Source organism: Podarcis tiliguerta (assembly GCF_965153285.1).
Source record: "Podarcis tiliguerta genome assembly, chromosome: 6".
Classification (NCBI taxonomy): Eukaryota; Metazoa; Chordata; class Lepidosauria; order Squamata; family Lacertidae; genus Podarcis; species Podarcis tiliguerta.
Genome location: NC_139539.1, coordinates 14826124 through 14849471, shown reverse-complemented (window position 1 = coordinate 14849471; position 23348 = coordinate 14826124). Strand labels below are relative to the sequence as shown.

The 23348-nt window shown below is 38.8% G+C and overlaps 1 protein-coding gene and 1 long non-coding RNA gene across 7 annotated transcripts; one reads left to right on the top strand and one right to left on the bottom strand.

The window, feature by feature from the left end:
* SPO11 (SPO11 initiator of meiotic double strand breaks) lies at positions 1-21880 on the top strand. 6 transcript variants are annotated; one of them, XM_083447039.1, is made up of 13 exons: positions 1-342; positions 4374-4487; positions 7410-7504; positions 8726-8792; positions 11098-11206; positions 13066-13152; positions 16245-16278; positions 16478-16587; positions 16706-16805; positions 17489-17526; positions 19127-19203; positions 19473-19584; positions 20238-20376. In XM_083447039.1, exons 1-13 carry the CDS (start codon positions 203-205, stop codon positions 20250-20252), a joined length of 1098 nt encoding a protein of 365 aa, XP_083303165.1. In that variant the 5' UTR covers positions 1-202; the 3' UTR covers positions 20253-20376. The 6 variants fall into 6 exon arrangements, with proteins under 6 accessions (XP_083303165.1, XP_083303163.1, XP_083303166.1 ...); XM_083447037.1 differs by lacking the exon at positions 20238-20376 and adding an exon at positions 21519-21880 and having other exon boundaries at positions 5-342; positions 16490-16587; XM_083447036.1 differs by lacking the exon at positions 20238-20376 and adding an exon at positions 21519-21880 and having other exon boundaries at positions 12-342.
* On the bottom strand, positions 20321-23291 carry LOC310680481. The gene is made up of 2 exons (XR_014512808.1): positions 23186-23291; positions 20321-21193 (listed from the first exon to the last, which is right to left on the bottom strand). It is a non-coding gene; the product is annotated as an uncharacterized lncRNA (long non-coding RNA).
* Positions 23292-23348: the final 57 nt, after the last annotated feature.

Here is a 23348-nt window from a genome sequence, read left to right as displayed (position 1 = left end):
GCGCGCGCTACCTCATTCTCCCCCCGCCCCCGCGCGCCAAAATATCTAGGAGAAGGCGGGAAAGACCGTTGGTTTTGCGCGCGAGCCTCTCCGCTTCAGGAACGTCACGAAAAAAGGATCAGCGGAGAGGGGCGAGCAACGAATAGCTTCCCTTTAGATTTTCTTAGCCTTCCATTTAGTGCCTTCGCTCCATCTTTTAGCCATGACCTTCCCTGGAGAGACGAACTGGTCCTTGTTCACCTTATTGGACAAACACCGACTTTCACTCAGGGAAGCAGCTGGTGTAACACTTGGAAGCAGGCATGGCCCCTTTGTGGCCAGCCAGAGCTGTGAGATCTCCAGGTAAAGACTCATAGAGTCAGGCAAGATGGAAAGCTGCTTCCACTGCGAGTACCGCACAGAGGCAGCAGTCACCACCTCTCTCTCTGTAAAAAGCGCACCACATTAAACAAAAGAGAAAGAAGGTAGCCAGTGTTGTTGCCCACGTTCTCCTTCGTCCCTCAAAAGAGCCCACAGAGCAGACACTGGTAAAACAGTAACATGTGGTGCTTGCATATGCAAACAGTTCACTCCATCAATGTGGGAGACATCCATTGAATGGCCATTTCACAAAGGATTGGGAAAGAGATTTCTGATCTGTCATCACCTAATATGAAACTAGTGCTTTGAAATGAGGGGCATCTACTTAGTTCAACCTGTGGTGAAACTACCCCAGGTACTAGCATGCAACTAGCTTTACTGTACGGAAACTGCAGTTTATCTGTAGTACTTTTATGCTGTTTTGCAACAAAGTATTTGGAGAGCAAACATGTTTTTGTTTCACAGTCCTGTGATCCCAAAGAAGGTTGTAATTGAAACATGTTGGACCTAACCACTTGCATTTTTATACACTTAACGGTTCCTCTTTTCTAGTTCCAACAGTTGGGAGATATTAGAGTGGAGGATCTTTCCCTCAAAAGTACATTGGAATAATGAATGCTTGACTCTTCAGCTTAGTCCCAGTGGCAGCACCTACCCCATTGCCAGGCGTAACATGAATAAAAGACAACATTATTACCACAGAACTGCTTCTAAACTGTTATATTCTGAGAATATGAAGTTGCTTTGGATATTTGGCATTACAAAGCTGAAAGTAAGCCCTGCCTACTGGTAAAAGACAGAGAGCTGCTGGGTTTTGTTTTGCCTGTTTGAGTATTATTGCAACTTGTTGCAAACCACCTGGAAGATTATTCCATTGAAAAGCGGGATATCCATTTTCTAAACAAATTAATTGGTGAATATTGGTCTTTCTAGCCCACAATTATCTCCTCCCCTGCGGAACCCTCCTCAAGATAAGTAGCGTAACAAGCTCATATTGCAAATAAAATTACAATAATAATGATCAATTAATTAATGAAATACAACCATCTAAGCTGGTGTCCATAATCTTGTGGAAGCACTTCCTTTTGTCCATCCTGCATAGCAAGAAACATCTTTTTATCCACTTTTCTTGCACCATGCATAATTTTACATAGCTTGAACTTCCCCCCTTACCTGCCTTTTTTCTAAACTAAAAAACCCCAGAAATTGTAATCTTCCCTCACAGGGGAGTCCACAACTGTGGAACTGTTCAAGAACCACACATGATCTGTGCAGCCTGGGATGTGACCGGACAACTCTACTGGCAAAGGTCTGAGACTGGGAAAAATATACCTCCTAAGCCCTCCTAAGCCCACAGACCATGGCTGAATTGAGAGTGGAAACAGGAACATCTAGAGTGCTCACATTCTTTCACATTAATTTCATCTATATATGTAGCAAACAACCTGGGATCACAGACTGATTTTCTAGGCTCTGAACCGATACATATTTAGTAGAATGTTCTTCTTGGGGGGTTTTCACCCAAAAGTCAATTGCAGGATACGTTATAATAACCAGATTCCATACACACACACACACACACACACACACACACACACATAAAATAGTGTGCTTCTGATGCTATATGCATTTATCATACTAATGCACTGGATATATTTAGCATAAGAAATTTGGCACTTTAATAGCTTTGTCTTAAGCAACATATGGTTTTCCAAATTTAATTTAAAATAATTCTAATCTACGTGCATACTGTTCACTTAACACACATGCTATAGGATTAAATCTGTAACTTGGTTTGTTTGTTTTATTCCTGTTGTGAAATAATGATTTAAGTGCATTTCTATTTGTGCTGCCAAAAGAAAAAAGAATGAAAAAATAATGTTCATGCTGTGACTTGTTGGAAATGAGCTGACAGGCTTTATCCTCATGTGATACATCTGCAGTGCCTTGCTGTTCCCAGCTTAGATTTCTCTGTAATTAATGCTGAGAGCTTTTTAAGTTGGCATGTTTGGCCAGTAATGTATCTTTTTCTTCTTAAAGGTTACTTCATCTTTAAGAAGTGGGAGCTAAAATTAAAGAAAGAACATATGTGATTTGTTCCAATGAGCATGCCATTCAAATCCTTCTCTTTCTCCTTTAAAGTACTCTCAACTTATGTTGGCCCCAAACAGCAGACAATAAGCCTGAATGTGAAACCTGGATCTACCATTTGGCACTGCTCACTTACCCACACATTTTTAAAGATGAAACAAGAACCTATCTGGCTAAATTATCTGCCTTATACAGAACTGTGATAAAATTCAATGCACATGGGTCATAAAAGATCATTGCAGCAACTGCAAAAACTGAAGGAATCAGAATTAATTTGGTAAAAAGTTACCAAGTTCCAGCTGGAAAAAGAATCATTATTTAACTTTAAGAATTGGTGCATTAATTTGTTTCTTCTTCTTCTTTCCTTTTGTGTTCTGTCTTTAAGATTTTCAATCTGCTTGCAGGGATGCCTTATTTTAATTGATTGCAAATAAGCCACTGGAATGGTGCATAAATGTGCTCAAGAAATAATAATACAATAATAAAAAGTACCAGTAGGAAACATAGCAAATGAGCAGTGCTGATGACCCTTGTCTGTTGAATAAATGGAATCATCAAATAATCTTATTCTGAAACTTTTCAACCTGGCACATTAACCATTTTTTAGAGAAAATATATCTGAAAGCTGAGGATTGTGTGGGCCTATATCAATCCTGTCTTATTTTGATAAATGCTAGTTTTCTAACAAAACAAAAACATTTCCAGTTTCCTCCTTTGTAAGATTATGAGTAATATACAATCATCTTCAAAAAGCACTTAATACTATACTTCCTTAATAGAGAGGAAGCATATTATGAGTGTCTGAGGTTCACTGTGATATATATCATCAATGTGCTCCCATTTAAGAAAAGGACCACATTCTTATCCACAACTGAATGTGATCATCCAGAGTTAGAAGTTTATGGTCAGGATCCAAAGAACCACACAAGTATTTCTGTATGCCAAAAGGAACTTTGGACTTGTGTTCTTTGAACTTCAGCCAAACTCCCTTCTACCCCACCACCTCCACTCTCATGAAAAATCATTTTTTGAAACTGAGGAGAGTCTCTAAAGTGGTTTGTGATATGTAATGGGTGTGTACTTTCAAGTAAAAAAAAATAAAAAAATCACTGAGCTAAAGGAAGTTATTGTGTGGGCCTAATGTAGGGTGTTTTGCCCCCCCCCCCCCAGATCTCAGCTTATATATCTTGGGCTATGGATACAAGTTGTAGGTAGAGTTTTAACAAATTCATACAGCATCTATGAACTGGCAGCTCTGTATAACATGCACAGCTCTACAGCTGGAGAGCAAGGGAGCTGATAAAATTAAGCAAAAATGTCCTTTTGTTTATAGGGGGTTCCACACAATCTGCTATTTTGCTATATGGGGAACAACATTACATTACTACTGTTCTTAGTTCAGTTCATTGCACACTTTATCTCCCCCCGCCACACACACAATGTTGTTATCCTGCCAAAACCTACATATAATTAAAAACCACAGGCACTCATTCAAAGTGTCAGATCAAAAGGTTAATGTGCTATGGTAGAGAGGAAGTACTTATATTATACCCTTGAACATTTTTTGAAGTTTACAGCATTTGAAAACATGTTAAGTCAAACCCTAGCCAAAGTTAATATTACATCATTTGATTTAAAACATTAATCACAGTTTTAAACCAGTTGATCCAAATGTTTGGCTGCTTGAAAAGAAATATCATGAGAAGCGGTAGGCAGTGTACTTTCTAATGCTTGAAGTATACACACATGAAATAGCAAATTAAGATTTCTAGGGGTACTGAAACAAAAAAAGTACAGTAAAATGTTTCTTGCAGCTTCATAAATCTAACATACTTAAGGCAGTTATGCATGTCAACATTTTATTGTAGACTTTGGAACTGGTATAGATGCAGTCTTTAATTCTATGTCATAACTTGTTTCAGCACTGATGTTCTTAGAGCAATTGAAAATGTTATTGAAGATGTTATCACAAGTCTATCCAGAAATGAAGCACCCGTTCTCATATTAAATAACAGATCTAACTGGGGAAATATACAGTAGGTATATTTTACCGTGTGTGTGTAACAAATGTTGTTTGTTTGTTTGTTTGTTTGTTTATAACATTATATACTATCATCTTAATCACACCAGGTATTAAGGTGGTGTACTGCATAAAACAAATACAAAAACATTAACAACTTTTATTATTGCCTCTTTATGTTTCATGAAACCCTGTGCCATGGTACAATGTTTTCCTGAAAAAAAATCTTCAACAAAATTGTACACTTATTCTTACAATCTGCTGTGTGTGGTTTTCAGTCAGTGCATGAACTGACAATCTGGCTAAAGGTCACCATGGCTTCAGTGAAAATCACAAATGCTACAGAGTTTTTTTTTAAAGTCCCAAGAACAGGTCCCGACTGTGGATGATAATACAAGTTTTGAAGCACTACATTAGAATCTTAGCAAACAGTGAGCAATAAATAAATTAACTGTCTATACCTCTCAGTGGACTTGGGTACTATGGCACCCTCTGCAAGGTCAGAATTTGACACACCCACCCACCCAAGTCCTTGCGATGCATTCCCAAAGATGGATAAGAGACTCTAGGACCCTGTCTCCTTCCCCAAACCCAGAGCCTAACTTACTGGGCTTTGAGAAGGCACCTCACTTGGCTTAGCACCCACTGTGTGCACACCACTCATGCAACCCTAAACCCTCTGCTATGAACCCCAGAAAGTTGAGGAATTGGTAGAAGTAAATAAACAGTGCTGGACTGACATGGTTATTAACAATACCAAATTTAAAGCAGCCACGACTGCAGAACCATTCATAAATACAACCCACAGACATCAGAAAGAGAAATAGGGACTGCCAATATATGTGATATCTCATAAACTACAAAGTAATAGGGAAACCATGGACTTCTATTGAACAAAGATGCTACACTACACAGTGTGGTGCAGTAGTCTGTGTTGGACTAGGATCTGGGAGATCAGGGTTTAATTCCCCATTCAGCCATGGGGCTCACTAGGTCACCTTGGGCCAGTCACTGCCTTTCAGTGTAACCTACCTCATAAGTTTGCTGTGGGAATTAAATGAGGAGGAGGAGCATCATGTACATCACCTTGAGTTCCTTGGAGGCAAGTTGGAATATAAATGCAATCAATCAATGGAATCAGGATCTGTTAGTGATGTTTTTGAATAGCTAATTACATACTTATAGCTGGTTTACAAGGATATCCCAAATAGCAACAATTCCAGACCAATTCATCTCAAGTTTTACATATATTGCATCGAGACACTTGGGAAATTAACTCGCAGCTGACTTAAATGTGTTGTACTGTGATTAGTTATTTAATAGCAGAAGGCTCCAAGGTTTGACTCTCCCAACAGGTTTTGCTTAGGAACCTTACACAGTAAACCAAAATAACTTCCTAATTGTGTTGCTTAATCACAACATTCCACAACTGAAATTGCAGATATGATTGTAAAGAAAGCATATCCGAAATATGACTTGTCTCAGATGTAGCCCATTTGGACTTTTTATATGCTAATTTAAACCATGAGATTAGATTGTGTGCAACTGGTCTAAAATTAGATCTATGTTTTGTATGGAAATACTTTCAGATATGACCTATGTACATCTTACCTGCTTTATTTAGATGATAGCTGACCTTTAGGTATTTTTCTAGGGGTAGAGCAAGATAAGAATGGAAATAGTCTGCAGAGAAAAGTCAGGTTTTTTTTCTGGATCATAGGCTTTTCTGTAGCTTTACAGTGCAGTGTCTTCTGCCACCTTAAGGACGTAAAAAGCAGTGCATTTAAAAAGTGAAAATGCAGTCATGTCGCATTTGCGCAACGAAACCAATATAACCTTTCCCTAATAATACCACTCCAAATTTCATTGGGATTATACCTATCAACAATTTGTTAATTATGATTGTTATTCATCAATGCTACACACATACCATGGCACACCAGATTTAGAAAATATAGTACAATATTCAGGATGGCGAATAAACATTGTGACCAAATTTCAAGTACATTATGTTGAAATAAATTATTTATTAGTCACATTTAGGATCTCAGGGCAGTTTACATGACTCTAGATTTTATTTATTCTAATTCCTTACCTAGATCTGACAATATGTCAGTTTAATTTAATCGTGTGCAGTGCATTTATATAATTACAAGCAAGGAGTGCATGGGAATTTTTAGAAACCAAACAATATTGTGATTTTTAAATGGATTGTTGAATTTTGTGGTTTTTGACTTATCACACCAAAAACAGGTGTGTTACTCGAAAGTCACATTTTAGTCCACTAATTTGATTCAAAGTGGTGCCTGACATCTAAACATCAACAAAAATACCCTTCCGCTCCGGAACCCTCTTCCCAATTTGGTCAAGAGACAGTCAAACCTATGCCAAAAAACAGGCAAAGTCATATCAAAATGACATTTCAGTCTACCACCATCAATTAAACGCTCCACTCTGGGAACTCTCATGCTGAGTTTCATGATATCTTGAGTGATGGCCTAACCTATGCCAAAAAAACAGGCATAGTCATGACAAAGTCACATTTTGGTCCACCATCTTGATTCAAAATGGCCCCTGGCACCAAAATGTCAATGTAGATCCTGCCCATCCTTACCTCAGGTTTACCATTTTGATTCAAATGGCACCCAGTGTCAAACAGCAAGAAAGTCTGCCATCCCACCCTAGAAATCCTCTTGCTGAGTTTGGGGACAGTATTTTGGAAGGCGTACACACATAGAAAACAAATGATAAACAGAGAGACAAACCCTTTTCTAAATTATAGAGTTGATTACACTCTTGCAAATCCATCTTCCTTTCAGATAGCATTTGACTTTTGCTTATCTGAATTCATGAAGCAACCCTCTTTTGTGTTAAACTTTACATAATAACACCAATTCTGAAAAGTAACTTACAGCTGAACTGGTTTACACATCCACAGGTTTACAGATTCTGTAGGTTTGCAGATGACATCTACTGGTAATTGTACCACAAGGAAAATAAGAAGTGACTGTCCCAAATCAGCACCAAAATTTGGTAAGTTTAAGAAACTGAGCAATATACTAATTTATTTTATTTTAATGTAATATTCTTAAGTACAAAAAACATGTCTTTACATCTATCTATCTTCAGTTTCAATACAGTATTATCAGTTAGTCAGTGATGCTAAAGCGACTTTCTCTGTACTGGGGTTACCAACTGGAAGCACATTTGAATCAGCAGGCCCTTCAGTGCCACTGAGGGGACTCCAACACAGCAAAAACTTTGAAACAAAGATCCCTCTCTGGGCTCAGAGAGAGAAGACTGCTTGTAACATCTGTAAATAGTGTGTTTATGTATAGTAGTGTGTGTTGGTTTTGGCCTAGTAAACTCTGCTAAATGGGTTTTCTGCAGTGAACTTAGCCACTTGATTGAGCTTCCGCAGCACATATGTCCAACAATCCCAACAGATTCTTCTTTCAGATATCCCATTTTGTAATGTGTTGGAACAGTAGACACCAATATAATATTCAACTAAAACACTTTTCCTTTACTTAGGAATAATGTGGATGTGAATATATATATTTTTTTTTGGGGGGGGGGGGAAAGATGACCAGGAGTTGAATTCCCAATGGTTAAGGTATTTTTAGGCCACCCAGAAAACCCAAGATTATATTTTCCCAATAGAGCAAAGGTAGGGGACCTCCAGGCAAGTGGGCCAATTAGGCTCAGCAGTGGACTTAATTTAGCACAAAAGGCCATTTTCTCCAAACCATACCCACCTGGCCCACACCTGACTGTGAGATCTGATGTGGGGCAGGTAAAGGTACAACTGCAGGGAAACAATCAGGAGCCTTAAAGTGTACTGCCTTTTGTTCCTTGACAAACAAGGCTAGCTGTAAGATGAGCACCATACTAGCACTGAAACTAGATTGGACTCAGGGTAACTGATTAAAAGAAATATTTGAAAAAGGTTTGAACATTTTTTCCTACTACACATCAAAGCTTGGGACAGAAAGTTTACCTCATAGTAGGAATCAGGCACTGAACAGAGTGGAATATTGGACTACAAAAGTCCTGTTCACCCTCAAGATTTCGATTTGAAAAAGAGGATACTTGTAATTACAGCAAAGTAAATTTTTCTAAACTTGCAGAAACTTCATTGATTAGTATATATAGACATAATGGTATAATACATTTTAAAAAGAGCACACCAATCTTTATTCAGAAACACTCAGATGGCTGGTAATATTTACTAGCTGTTATTTTATATTTCAGCTCTATTTCTTAAAATATTATCTATTATCTACAAGATGGTGCAGACAAACATTTATGCAACAAAAAGGTAATAATAACTTTGTATGTAACTGCAAAATTGAAATAACTATTTAAAATTTAAAATGTGATATAACAGATTTGGTACAGTATGTATAGGTGAAGTATTGTTATGATGCAAGCTGAGCTCAGGTTGAATGTTTTTAGCACTCAGCAGTTGCTTCAGCAACAATCAACCATAGACAAGGTCTTATATACGAGCAGTAAACTCCACCTTTCCTGAAAAGTGCCTCTTCAGTTAAAGGGGCTTGGCTCACACCAGTGTGTTGACAGAGCAGGGGAGCCTCTGGTTGTATTGGAGCTTCTGGAATGGAGTCCTCTGAGTCAGAGGACAGCAATACAACATCTTTGGGTTAAAGTGGCACAGTTGAGTGTCAAGACCCCGCAGCCACACCCTCATTGGAAATAACTCACACAAGGACACGGATATTAGGTTTATGTTATTAGACAAATTTGGGCCACAACTTTATTGAAATTACAGAATGTGAGCAGTACTGGTTTAGGCATTGATTGGACCTGACTATATCTGACTCCTGCCCAGTGTGCAGGAAGTCCAGTAAGGGTAAGCCACCGGTAGGGGGAACCCTGTCAATGTGAACCAACTCAAGCTCCCCCTGGTGTTTCCATCGGGGTCGTGTCAAGGCCCTAGCCCCCAGCCGGGCTTCAGACTAGATCTACACCCCCGGATTCCTTTAACGGAATACTGCAACCCTAAAAGTTGTGACGATTGCTATGAGGTAGGCAAAAACCAAGTGGCCAGTGCCAATTTGCCAAGTGGAAAAATTCCTACCAGGCCCCTCAGACAACCAAGGTGACCAACCAAAGTCCATAGCAAGGCCATTGCCTAACCTGCAAAATAGGGAGGGCGGGTGATTGAGGAAGCCCTCTGGCTCGCTCCTTGGTTTAAACAGCTCCAGCCACGCCCCCCCCCCGGCCAGCGGATTGGTTGACCAGGCTCTGACGCGGCTGGGTTCCCCCAGGCAACAGGGGACAAGGTCCCCCGCCCCCGGTGGGGAGTGGGTGGCCACGCAGTCCACCGCAACTCCTCCCCACTGGGAAGTGGAGCAGATTTACCATAGGCACATCTTGTGGATGTGCTTTAGGATTGGCCCTGCATCCAGTTCCCCTTCACACTTAAGTCTTGAATCACATTTCCTGAGGAAGGAGAATCTGATCTCAGGGTTACTTATTTTATTTATTTATTAAATGTATAGACCACCCTTCATTTGAGGATCACGTGGCAGTTTACAATATAAAAACATTAAAATGCATAACATAAACAAAAACAATACCACCCCCACCCTGCCACACACAGTTTAAAATGACAAAGATTGTTTAATTAGCTAAAGGTGTGGGAGAAGATGAATGTTTTTGCCTGGTGTCTAAATATATATAATGAAGTATTTCAAACTTTTTAAATCTTTTAGAGCAAACAACTCAGAAACTACTTAATGTATGAGCACTGTGTCTGGACAGTGAAAAGTCATAGCCCTTGTCATTTAATTTTGTCATGGACCTTGAAATGTTGATTTAAAGGTTTCCTCATTTCCATTCTTCACAGCATATGCCATATTTTTCCATGTATAAGACAATGTTTTTTGCTGAAGTTTTTTAGTCAAACATTGGTGGTCGTTGTCTTATACATGGATGGTGAATGCCAGAACACGCTTGTGGGTCTAACACTTGCCTGTTGCAACACTTTCCACCTGGGTAGGGAGCTGGAGGAAGAGCACCTTGTGGTCCCGATCCACAGGTCAGTCATAGTGGGGACTATGTGCCCAGGCCACCAGCACCTCCCCGGGTGCGCCTCCCCACCAGCTCCCCCCTGTTGCAGAGCCAGATTCGTGCGACTGCAAAAAGCGCAGCTGACTTGCAGTTGCTGAACACCCCAAGGTGGCTGCTTTCAGCTTGGCCAGAAAGAGCCCACCTCATGGGCGACTGGCAAGGCAGCCCTGAGGCAGCTCAGTAGCATGATCCCTTTCTGCAGGGCGGGTGAAGTAAGGGATGCCCCCCTTTCTCTGCTCAGATGCCCCTGAGCTGGTGGGCCATGCTCTGCTGTTAAAATATTGTTTTCTTAATTTTGGGTTCAAAAAAATTGGGCTCATCTCATACATGGGGACGTCTTATACATGGAAAGTACTTGTTTGGACCAAGGCTATGATTGTTGGATTGATATCAGTTTAGGAAGGCAGGTGGTAGAAGATAATATACATGGTATTTAAGTACTTAGACTACATTCCCTATGTAACATCAATGTTTATGGTACTATTATTATTTCATTTATTTTTGAATGACAATATTTTCTATCTTGACAGAGATATATTTTACACTGATACAGCACATTTTGGTAACCAAAGAGTAGTGGACGACATTACCAATGACATTTCCTGTATGCTCAAGATCCCAAGAAGGAGTCTGCATATTGTTAAGTATCAAAAAAGTTTTATTACATGATCTGTAAAAATGTATCACATTTGGAAAAGTACAGTAAATTATTATCATTTGAAGCTGTAGAAGGCACAAATAGGCCAAGAAGGTTATTGCACTACTATTTCTAGCTGACGATGCCAATAAGGAGAGAAATAAGAAAGCTTGGTACATTGCTACAATCAAAAAATGCTTAATTCCTCACCAATTAGTGTCTCAGCTCTGTTAGGAAAATTCCTAGGGCTCCTTCCTTGAAGTAGACTGCCAAAAGCCTCTAAGGTAGGCTCAACAGAGAATTATTAATCATTAAGACAGCGCTGAATGGTCAGCCACGAGGCTATTGCCACAAGCATGGTCTGACAACAGTAAATGCTCTCAGGCTCTTCTTATATACTCTTCTTCTATCAGGTAAATACATGAAATCCTCTTGCCCGTATCATTTATGCAACATTATTGGCTAAAGCAATGTGTGAACAACTTGTGGATACTCTACCTGGCCTTCCAATTGGACACACCATATTTGGAGTTGTTTTCCACTTAGAAACTCCCGTTATCTTATTAAGATGTCATCCTCAATCATTCCTTTTCAGCAGGTTTTGGCTTGCATATTCTGTTACCTTTCCCTCCCAAACTTGTCCTTGGCAATTCTCCTTGTTTGTGCTAACTCCTTACCATTACATTCCAATATGTTTTCCTCCTCTTATCGGGCCAACTATTAGTCTCCTGTTAAAGAACATAGTTGCAAGGTTCTTGCTGCTTACGTACACTGCTTTGGACAGGCAGTTCTGACTCTAAGCATAGTCAGCAATTTTGATTTTAAATACTTCTATAATATTCATATCATTATACATGTTCTATATATCTAACACAGTACACATATTTCTGAAAGCTCAAGGCCCCCAGATTTTGAGCATCCCAGATATTTATAAGGAACAGAATTTGCAGTAGCTTCATTTATTCTTATTTACTTTTCTCTTTTGCAACTTTCATTGCTTTCTCATTGAACTGTTTAACTTCTCTAAAGCAAACACAGCATGACATCAGCATTCTTTGAATATTTGACAATGTCTGCTCTGTAATTATTCCTAGATCTAGTGATTCAAGAGTTACATGTTCAATCATCTAATCACAGAAGTCATAGCTAACAAAAAATTATAATGTCTTTACAAAACTATTTTTATTATTCACACCTGTGTTCTGAATTGTATAAGCATTACTTTTATTTATTTCTACAGTATGCAACATTATTCTTTATTTCTGTGGTACACTGTAACCATTAAGGATGACAACAAAACATTTACTTATGGGCTCAGAAAAACAAGTTTCATAGGCCTGTAAGACTCACCTCACATTTGAGATGGTATTACAGCTTCTAAATTTTTCTCCAGCTTTCATTTTAGTCCCCAACCTGTTCTACCTATCATTCTCATCAGTGCAGTGGTAGCTGCAAGACACAGAAGAGGAAAGTGAGGTCTTTCCTTCTGTCTGGTGGCAGCACTCCTGTAGGCTGCCAAGAAGACAGGTTGGTCTCTCTCCACTCACTGCCCCCCCTTGCCATACTTTCCTTTCTATGCTTAACATGTTGACATTGCAGTGGCCCTTGAAAAAACTACAGGGGCTGCTTCGGTGTCAGAAAATAGATAGTGAGTGCCACTGCAACAATGGGCAGGAAGAAACCTTTCTCTTCCCACTTTGTGTTGTAGTGCCAGCCCTGTAAGTGAGATGGCAGGATTTTGGGAAACCAGTTATCAAAAGGGACTTGGAAAGTGAATGGAGTTCTACAGTAAGCAACTTATTTCCAAAATCAGATTGAGCCCAAAAACAGACAAGCTAATTCACATTTTTTCCCCCCACAGCTGTCTACCAGCAAAGGTTGCATTGCTGGTAATCTAAGTTATGTTGAAGAAGATGGTACAAAAGTGAATTGTAGCTGCAGTACAACAGTATGTATTACTAATTTCTTAGAATAATAGAATCATAGAATTTGTAGTGTTGGAAGGGAATAGTTTTGGTTAATTAATTTACATATTATATAAATAATATATATAATATTATAAGGAGGTGATTTCAAATATTTGCAAAAGATAAATGATTGCTCAATGCATTTTGTATATTATAATATTTCCTCAAGAGTTGGGAAACTCCTATTCTTTCTCAGGAGTCCTAATATAGTATCCATATTTTAGTTTGCAATTGATGTTAGACTACAACTTAAGCAGCAGAGACTGTCTAAGAAAATGTTGGAGCAGTGTAAGAAAAGGGGTTAAAACCAATTGTTCTTTAGCTATTGCTTCTCTTAGAACCGTAGCAGAATGCCTGTCCAAATCCATAAAATATTCAAAGATGTTGCAATGTGTTAATAGTAAACATATCAAATCTCAACACTTCATAAACCAATGTATGCTTTGAAGATGTTCTACTCTATATGTATAGATCAAGATCTTTTGGGAGAGAGAAATTAAATGATGACATTTTAATAAAGTTAATAACATTTATTCTAAATCCTTTTAAATTCCTGATGTCTTTTGAAAACATCCAGTATATATGAAAATACTATCAAATTATAAGGCCATGTCCAGATATAACACTAAACCTTAATTTCAGATATAATACTAAACCCATATAAAGAAATGAGATTCGAAGCATTCCATCATGGCTAGAATCAAACTACTTTACTGTGGAATCCAAGTCTAGTAGGGGATCATTTGCACAAGCCATAGTTGCCCACAAACCACAATAAGAAGCCATTGGCAAATGATTGTTTGACAGGTTCAGATGAAATAGCAAACTATGATTTGCCAGAAATCAGGAACAGAAGTTTCTCCTCACCTTACACACAAAGGAGGAAAGCATATGCCCAGGGCACATGACTCGGGCAATACATGGTTCACATAGTTCAGAGGTTACTAAAACATGGATTAACACTGGCCACATTCACATATAACACTAAGCCAAACTGTGGCTTAGTGCAAATGAGCTGGCTTCCATAGAGGAGATTGCACCTGCTTTGCTCCTCCCCAGGCTTCATAGCTCAGTGCAGCAGGGCAACAAAGCCATCAACTGAACTGTAGATCGTGCTTAAGGTCTCTCTTTCACCACAGTCTCAGGTCTGGATGACACATTAAGCCATCCTCTCTAGAAGCTAGTATGCTTGCACAGTCCCCACAATCCATACTTTATACAGTATTGTGACATGTGAACAGGGTCATGGACACAGAGTCAATGTTGAAATTTCCTTTTACTAAAGCTGTTACCTTTGACTAGAATACACTATTTATTTCTACAGTGGTACCTTGGTTGTTGAACGGCTTGGCTCCTGAACAAATCAGTTCCCGAACGCTGCTAACCTGGAAGGGAGTGTTCCAGTTTGCAAACGTTTTTCAGAAGCCAAACGTCCTCTGTGGCTTCCAATTGAGTACAGGAAGCTCTTGCAGCCAATAGGAAGCCACACCTTGGTTTTCGAATGGTTCCGGGAGTCGAACAGACTCCCGGAACAGATTAAGTTTGACAACCAAGGTACCACTGTATTAATGAAACATTTCAAAAATATATCAACAACAAACCATATATAATTATTTTTTCATTCACAAAAACATTTTTTAAAAAACACAGTTCATCCAGAGTGGGCTTTTTCAGAAGTTCAATCACTGCCTTTTTCAAGAAGACCAGGACCACTTCCTCCCACAAAGATGCATTGGCCACACCATGGATCCACCCAGCCATACACAGTGGAGATGCTTTAATAAGTCAAGTGGTGCAAGATAGGAGGGAATACATTACTTAAAAATAAGCTTCTCACTCAGAGAACCACATGCATTCAGTTCCCTAGTGCACACAATCTGGCCCATTCATTCCAATGGAGAAAAAATAACTATATGAGCAACGTAAGACATATTTCCTTTTCTAGGACTAAATATAAGGTTCCTTCAAGATTAATATTTCTCAGGGTATCCTTATATTTTAGTATGTCCAGATGTTCTATCTTGAACACCTGCAATGATATAATGGTTAAACAGTAAGGCCACACACTTCAGCTTACAGTATATAGGTGTTTATGCCAAATTCTCCCCTCCCCCATCTCCTTCCCTGTTTCTTTCTCCATATGTTTGCCATATTGAGACAAATTCCAATATGAGATATGAAATGTTAACAACCTTTTCCATAACTCTGGAACTCATATCTCACTTGAGTTGAATAATAGCTGAAAGGCAATAAAACAAATGGAAAATACAGCGGTTTAAAGTGTCTGTAAACATCTGTCATCAGGATGTTTAACGTTTGTCCTTTCTAGTGGCCATATGCAAATTTCAGCATAAAACAAAGTTATTATTTGGGAAGAGTGTTTTGGGCATATTGAATTCATGGTTAGAGTGTCAAACATGGACCTGGGAGACCAGGGTTTGAACCCCTAGTTGGCCACAAAGCTCACTGGGTGACCTTGGGCTAGTCACTGTCTTCCCTCAGTCTAACCTACCTCACAGGGATGTTTTGGGAATTACATGAGAAGGGGGAGAACCATGCCCACTACCTTGAACTCTTTGGAGAAGAATAGTGGGATATAAATGCAATATGGGGTGTTAAGGGTGGGGTAGTACCTCTGATGGGGGAGACATTGTGCTCCTTCTGGAGCAGTTTGTCCACCTTTGGTCCCACCCTGCAGTCAGAGCTCAACTGTGGCTCCTGGAAGCTGTCATCACGCAGCAGTGCTCAGGAATATCTTCAACTAACCAGCTAAACCAGGTGAGGGTAGCTGATGGGTCTCAAACACTCAGTGAGGTAGGGATTTCCCCTGCATATGAAGATGGACTGGTAGATTGAGTGGACAAAACCAATAGTGGGTCCGAAGGTCAAGAAGGTTGTTTCTGCACGTGCAGTATCCATCAATACACATGGAGTCTATAAAGCAATTATTAATGTAGAAAACTATATTGGAAATTAACAGTTAAGGCCTTTAGATGATTTATTCCTGTTTCTGTTTATCTAATTATTAAATTCCATATCTTTATTTTTGGTACTTTGCCTTTTGTTGTTTTAGGTAGCCGTACCATCTAATGTAGAAGGAATGAGAAGTATCCTTTAAGGAAAACATCTATCTGTAGACTGGGGGAGGGTTTTTCTTCTAAAGAGAGACAAAGACCAATATAAAATTTGTACTTCTTTTTCTCTTTAAAATATTGGCTCTGATACTAAGTTATTTACTACAGTATTCAGCACTTAATTGTATGGCACAATGGAATCCCATCAATATTTGTGGCCTTAATTTTATAGATTTGATCACAGAAGCAAAATTTATTCTAATTGTTGAAAAAGATGCAACTTTTCAGAGACTGCTGGATGACAACTTCTGCAGTAAAATGTCCCCATGCATAATAATTACGGTATGTAGCTAACATTTTGTAACTCTGGAACTTATTTGACTGGTAGTGCAATGATTTCTCAATATATATTCAAAACATTGATAATTATATAAACTCTACTTAGCCATTATTTCCTTAGGGAAAAGGTGTGCCGGATGTCAACACAAGGCTTCTAGTCAGAAAGTTATGGGATACATGCCATGTGCCTATCTTTGCTCTCATGGATGGTGATCCACATGGTAAGTGTGAGAAATGGAAATGAAGATAGTCCTCCTCACCATATAATTTATAAAGATAGAGTAGTCTAAGAGCAGAATAAGACTTTATGATAGAAACACTTCTCTCAGTCTCATGGCTCCCTTGTAAAATGATGCTGGGAACACTTTCAGGACAAAATTGGAATGAGATACTTAACATTTTCCCACCCAGCAACCCATCATCCCTCCCAAGCTTTCTTCTGAAAACAAAAGTGAACTTAGCTGCGGAAGCGGGCAGAGTTGGCAGCCTTCCAAGTGCCCCCTACCTGACATTGGCATGATTTCTGCAAAAGCAGAGTTAGGAACTCTGCCCTACTGAAAAAAATTGGGAAGGGAACATATCTATTAATAATTCATAGCACTATTTTGGTATACAAAGATTTACAATTAAGATACATTGCTAAATCATACATTTATTTTCACCTTTCAAAAAAATGCAACCATGTATTCAAAACACCAATGGTGGCTCAATCCAAAATCCTATCCAACATGCTGGGGAGGGGAGTTTAGATGAAGTGGAGATATATTTCTGCCCAGCCCAGAAGTGCTCCTCCAGTGGACTAATGCTATTGCCCCAACCAAAAGTGAAATGGGGCATTCTATGAACCAAATCTGCCCCCCAATAGGTATACCTCAATTTACATTTCATATCATCTTTATATTAGGTATTGAAATAATGTGTATCTACAAGTATGGTTCTGTGGTAAGTTTTTTACAACTTTAAATTCAAAATTCTGTTGCACCATTTCTAGCTAAAATGTGATATGGGAAAACTATTGCTGGTTTATTTAAGCAGGACTAATACGTTATGTCTTATTTTGGTCTACATTGTTTCTGGACCAAAGTCTTATATCTTTTGGGACTGCAGTTGATGGAAAATGTCAATTCAGTGTGTAGCAGCTGTGAAAAGGATGACTCCCATGCTAGAAATTACAAAAGAAAGAATTGAAAATGAAATTGTACAATAAAGTTTTGATAAAAATTTATGTTGTAACCACATTTAGAGTATTTTGTATAGTTCTGTTCATTCTATCTCCAAAAATACATTGTAGAAGTAAAAATGGTGCAGAGTGGGGCAACCAAAATTATCAGGGGTTATAACTCATTCTCATGAGGCTCCTGTAGGGCTCTTAACCTTGGGATGGTACTTCCCCCTGGAGCATATAGGCGATGTGAGTCTTCATTGGTTCTCCATTGGAAGGGCTGCCCTGCACTCCTAGACTGAACCTGCCAAGTAAACTAAAGTTGAATTGGGTTTACAGCGTAAGCCTAGCCATGTCTACTCAGAAGTAAGTTCTACTGAATTCAATGAGACTTACTTCCAGGTAAGTGGGCTTTTGAATGCAGCCAAGTGCATAGAAGGAAAGGGTCCTGAGGGGCTTAGTTTATGAAGAATAGATCCACAGCAATCAGTGCCAGGATCTGAAGGCGGTAGGTCAGGATCAGTGCCAGGATCTGGAGGGGGTAAGATGCCTTCAGCCAGCCTGCCCAACGTGGATCTCTCTTTTTGTTCTCCCTTCTTGTTCCCAGCATACCTTGCTAAAAATACTCTTTTACCGTCACCTCATAACCAGTTACCCTAGCAACCGTCCAACCCCCAGTCTCTGTTCACACCTCAGGACAGGAGGGAAGGACAGTTCTCTTACATTGCCAATGGCCCTGTATTGTTTCTTAATATCCTTGACTTAGCCAGGTCTCTCCCCCCCCCCCTTTTTCTTTTCTTTTTTGCATAGGCTAGCCTAGGAATTCTTCTGCAGTTTGTATTTCTCCCTTCACAACCCAAATAATCAAAATCCTACTATTTATTAATTTCTAGGGTTTAGGAGGGTCCCTGAACCCTAGTATAACATAATATATCTGCATCTCTACCAAAATGAGCATGGGTCGTGAACTTTTAGATGGAGATTCCTCATCCTGGATAGATGTGACTAGAAAACAGGATTCCTATGGGTTTTTTAATAGAAGGACTGAAGCTCACCTAAAACCAGTTATCTCAATAGAAAGAGGCTATAATTTACCTATTGTCTATCCTACTACCACCAATATCTTTGTCAGATAAACTTCCAAGCTGACATTTTTCTTTTTTTAAAAAAAAGCATTTTTATTTAATTTTATCCATATAACCCCAATAACAAAATAGAACTTAATGAGACAAACACATAAAAATCAAAACAAGTCTTGGCATGGGATGCTCCATTCACACGAATAAATAATAAAGCTTATCTAGATATTTGCAAGACAGGTAAGTGGAGAGTACTGTCATAAGAACTGAGAAAACGAGAAGTGTTTTTTTCACATTTCAGTCTATGTCATTTGAAGCCCATCGCCTCACAGTTCCTGCTATAAGATGGCTTGGCCTTCTTCCATCTGATTTTGACCGGTTAGTTACTTTTCTAAGAACTTTAATTTCCCTCATTCTTTCATAAAAATGAAACCAAAAACAATACATTTACTTAAAATCCCACAAAACTGGGAAACTTCTGTTGGATTATTCTGTATAAAATACACGTGGACAGCTGCAGGGTAAGCGGGAGGGTTTTTCAATCAGTGCCCCACTCCTTTTATTTCAGTGTGTAGATTCATGAAAATATTTTTAAACAAGTGTGAAAAATAAGATACAGTAGTCAGATTCATCTATCTGCCTTTCAGACTGAGTATACCCAAGACTGCATTGATTCCATTGACTAAACAAGATCAAAGTAAACTGGACAGTTTGAATACAAGACCTTATATTGCTTATCAATCAGCATGGAAAAAAGAAGTATGTACATTTTTTTACTATTTATTATTTTTTGAGCTTCTTGAACTCATTTTCCCTCTTACTCTACACAGAAAGAATATGTTACCTTAATTAGAATAATAGAATTATGTGATTCTAATTGAGGTAACGTATTCTTTCTGTGTAGAGTAGGAGGAAAATTCATACATCATCCCAAACAACAGTTTAATAGCATGGTGTTTAATGAAGAAGCCATGGTTTGCAATCAACTACCAAACTCAAATCAGAACTAGGTTTCCAAATTATTGCTTGGATCCAAGCAACTGGGAGGAGAAATTTATTCCACAAACTCATGTGTAACAGCTAGCATAGGGGTGGGGAACCTTTTCCGGTTCAGTAGGCCAGATTGGCCTTACCCCAACAGGCCAAATTTGACAGGTGGGTGAGACATCCCATATATCAATAAGCTGTCATTATGACATCAGATTATTGACAGGTGTGTTATCTCACTCACCTATCAAAATCCCTTGTACAACATTTCCCAAGCACCCCATAGCCAGCTGGCTGTCAGGCAACTGGAAATTACTGTGCAAGGGCTTTCAACTATTAGAGCACTTTTGAATCAAATTTCATGTTTTCTGCTAATTAGCTATGTGTAATCTACCAACTGACACAACCCATGGCTCTGCCTCCAGATAATGCACTATTGAGACAGGAGTGTATTAATGTGAATGCTAAAGACAATGGAAAAGAAAAGCAGACTAACAGATCCCAGGTATAGATTGTATTTTAAAAAACCTTTATTGGTTATATACAGCACTAAGGTTTATCCGTCACAAATAGTTTATCTTTAAGACCACTTTCATTTGTGTATTGAATAAACAGCTACTGTATTGCATAAGATTTGTCCAGTCATGCTTGTCCTTTTATCACTTTTAAGTTATTAGTTATTTTCTCAGCAATAGCCAATCCTTTCAAGGCCTTCCAGGTTTATATAGGTAGAATAAATCCTTGGTATTTAAATCAGTATTTAGGCCTTATAAAAGGGACAATAAGCATGTTGCATATTTGTAAAGCCTGTCCATGGCTTTTTGTGATCTTGGGAGTTCAGCTACCACAACTAAACTGAAGTCATATGTGCCTGTGAGCCAAAGCCACATAAAAATACAGTTCACTAACAAATGCATGATTTGCCCACCTGTCCTCCCACTGACTGTAATTGTAATGAAAGACAGTTTATTATTAATTATACCACCAAATAAACTACAAACAGGAAACAATAAAAGACCACATTACAGATCTTAATATATCTGACTACTTTGATTCATATAGTGTTATATACTGAAGTTCTCACCCTGAGCCAGCAGGGGGATACTGTAGATAGTTCAGGTCCACATATGCAAATAAGGGATCGAAAGTGACGTTCAGTGATTAGTTACAGAAAGTTGTTACAGTTACGTTGTACTGGAGCTCTATATAAGCAGGGTGGCTGAACCCTTCAGTTCAGTTCTGACCTGTGAATAAACAAGAGCTGTTTGGAGAATCGCTGTGTTGTCTGATATGTTCACCCACAACTCAACAGTAAGCTGCTTTATTTGTTGCAGTGCAAGCTTTTGATTTTACTGCAGCAGTAGCAGCTGATAGGATTGAGCTGTAAATTGCCATGCATAATGTAAAAAAAAGGAAATTACTACAAGTAAAAAGAGATTAAGACCATAATCCAACACAAACATAGCCATTCTTAAGTCAATCAAAATCAATGGTTTCAGTTCACTTACACAGTACATACTCAATTGTGGCCAAAAGCTGCTCTTGTACAATAAAGGTTTGTTTTTATACTATGAAATAACTTGAAACTGGAACAAAACTCTTTTGTTTCTTATGTGGCACAGTTACTCTTCTAGATCACTGTAAGTGTAATATATGCATCATATCAATTTCAATAGAAGTTTAATTTCCAATGCTTTCCTTTACAGCTAGATATTATGGCAACATGCAAAATGAAGGCTGAAATTCAAGCATTGACGTATTTTTCATCCGATTATCTTTCCAGAGTGTATTTGCCAAATAAATTGCAGTTCGGTGGATGGATATGAATATTCAGTCAACTGTTAAAACATTTCATGCATCACTGTAAAAAAGTTTCATGCAATCCTAATTGAAAAGCTGCAGAATTTTTTTTACAATTTGGGGTGCATTTGTTTTTGCCTTTGATCTTTTTTTTTAAATTGGAAAGAATGATAATTTCCTTCCATGAATCCACATTATATTGCAGTCACCTAATATGTACTAATTGCAGATTGTTAAAAATAAAAAGTGATTCTTACAGAAAGGCAAAGAGGATATGTTCTAACATTTAATTTAAAACCTTGATTAATTTCTCATAATTCTAGATACAAAACTGCTATTTTTAATGCAAACTAATGTTGCAAATACTGTAAGATGTGATGTATCATATATTCATTTATTTCAGCTTACAGACAATTGCAAATTAACTACAAGATAAAAAAAACTATAAAATGATTATTCCTCACCTTTATAAAATTTCCTAGAAAAATGGAAACATATGCAAACATTCAATATTTCACAGGCACTTGCAGTAGTATTGAAGCGGCTCAATGCATGGGAGTGCAGTGCCAGAACTTTTCAAAGTAGGAACACCAGGGTAGTTGATGGATCTTCCTTGCTTTGGCATGTGAATGAGGTGACTATGAGGCTTTTAAGTGTGGTTGTGACATAGAAGCCCAGAGCAGCATTCCCTAATGTCCTCCAGTTGTTCAACTGTGCTGCAGTAACTTTTGTGCTTGCTGGGGCTACTGGGAGCTGTTAGTCCAAGACATCTGGCGGTAGCTAGGTTTGGTAAGTGGTTGGACAGTGTTCTCGAAACTACTTGACCAAACTGCGGGAGGCAGTGGAAGACAGGAGTGCTTGGCGTGCTCTGGTCCATGGGGTCACGAAGAGCCGGACACGACTAAACAACAAGGTTTGGGACAACTGGCATAGAGGAAGTCAGAGAATGAGGAAAATTATCAGAGACTGAGTACTTTAGTTTTGATGGGCTTCCTAATTTACACTTGTTTAAATGGTAACACTTCTCTACAAAATTGTTTGCTTTCTAATTAAATGCTAAAGATTGCATTTCAGCTGCAGGAAGATCTTTATTAAATACCTTTTATTAAATATGTTTTTCAAGTTGAACCAATATAGTCAGAAGAAAGCATCACTAAGTTCAGTGGAGTTGTTAGAAGTGAAGATCACTGAGTTTAGCAGAGTTTCCTCCCCAGGAAGCGATATATAATACTGCTGATATAGTAAAATGGTATTTATGCTATGTACTGCTGCCGTTTGGGGTGCACGCGCGAATGGTAACAGACCAACACAACTGGCTGTCTGCTCTTTTGGACGGCTCTTGAGGACAAGGAACCGAACTCTCCTTGGAGACGTGCCTATAGACGAGCTGCTGCACTTCAAAATTTATCATTCCCTTACACCTGGCCACCTGTTAGCCCCCTTCAAAAGCAGGTAAAATGCAAAACTAGATGCATCCAGATTCGTCGTTGAGCAAACTTCCCAACACCTCACAAGTAATAATTTTTAGAATCCAGATTTTTCCCTCCTGCGTGCCTTCAGCCAAAATTGTTACCTTTGGCTAAACTGGAGCAACAGCCTAATCGCGGAACCGCGCGAGCATCGGAAGCCACCTTGCAATAACCTAAAAGCAGCGGCTCCTGCGGACAGACACAGCCTGCAAAGGAAAGGACCAACCGGGTAAAGCACGTGAGCGCCCGTAAGAGGCCACGCCCACC

Excerpts from the sequence above, each read along its gene's own strand:
- SPO11 (XM_083447036.1), top strand. The coding sequence starts at position 203 with ATGACCTTCCCTGGAGAGACGAACTGGTCCTTGTTCACCTTATTGGAC. Across the intron at positions 16,806-17,488 it reads CATGGATGGTGATCCACATG|GTATTGAAATAATGTGTATC; the intron begins GTAAGTGTGAGA and ends TCTTTATATTAG. Across the intron at positions 17,527-19,126 it reads TCTACAAGTATGGTTCTGTG|TCTATGTCATTTGAAGCCCA; the intron begins GTAAGTTTTTTA and ends TTCACATTTCAG.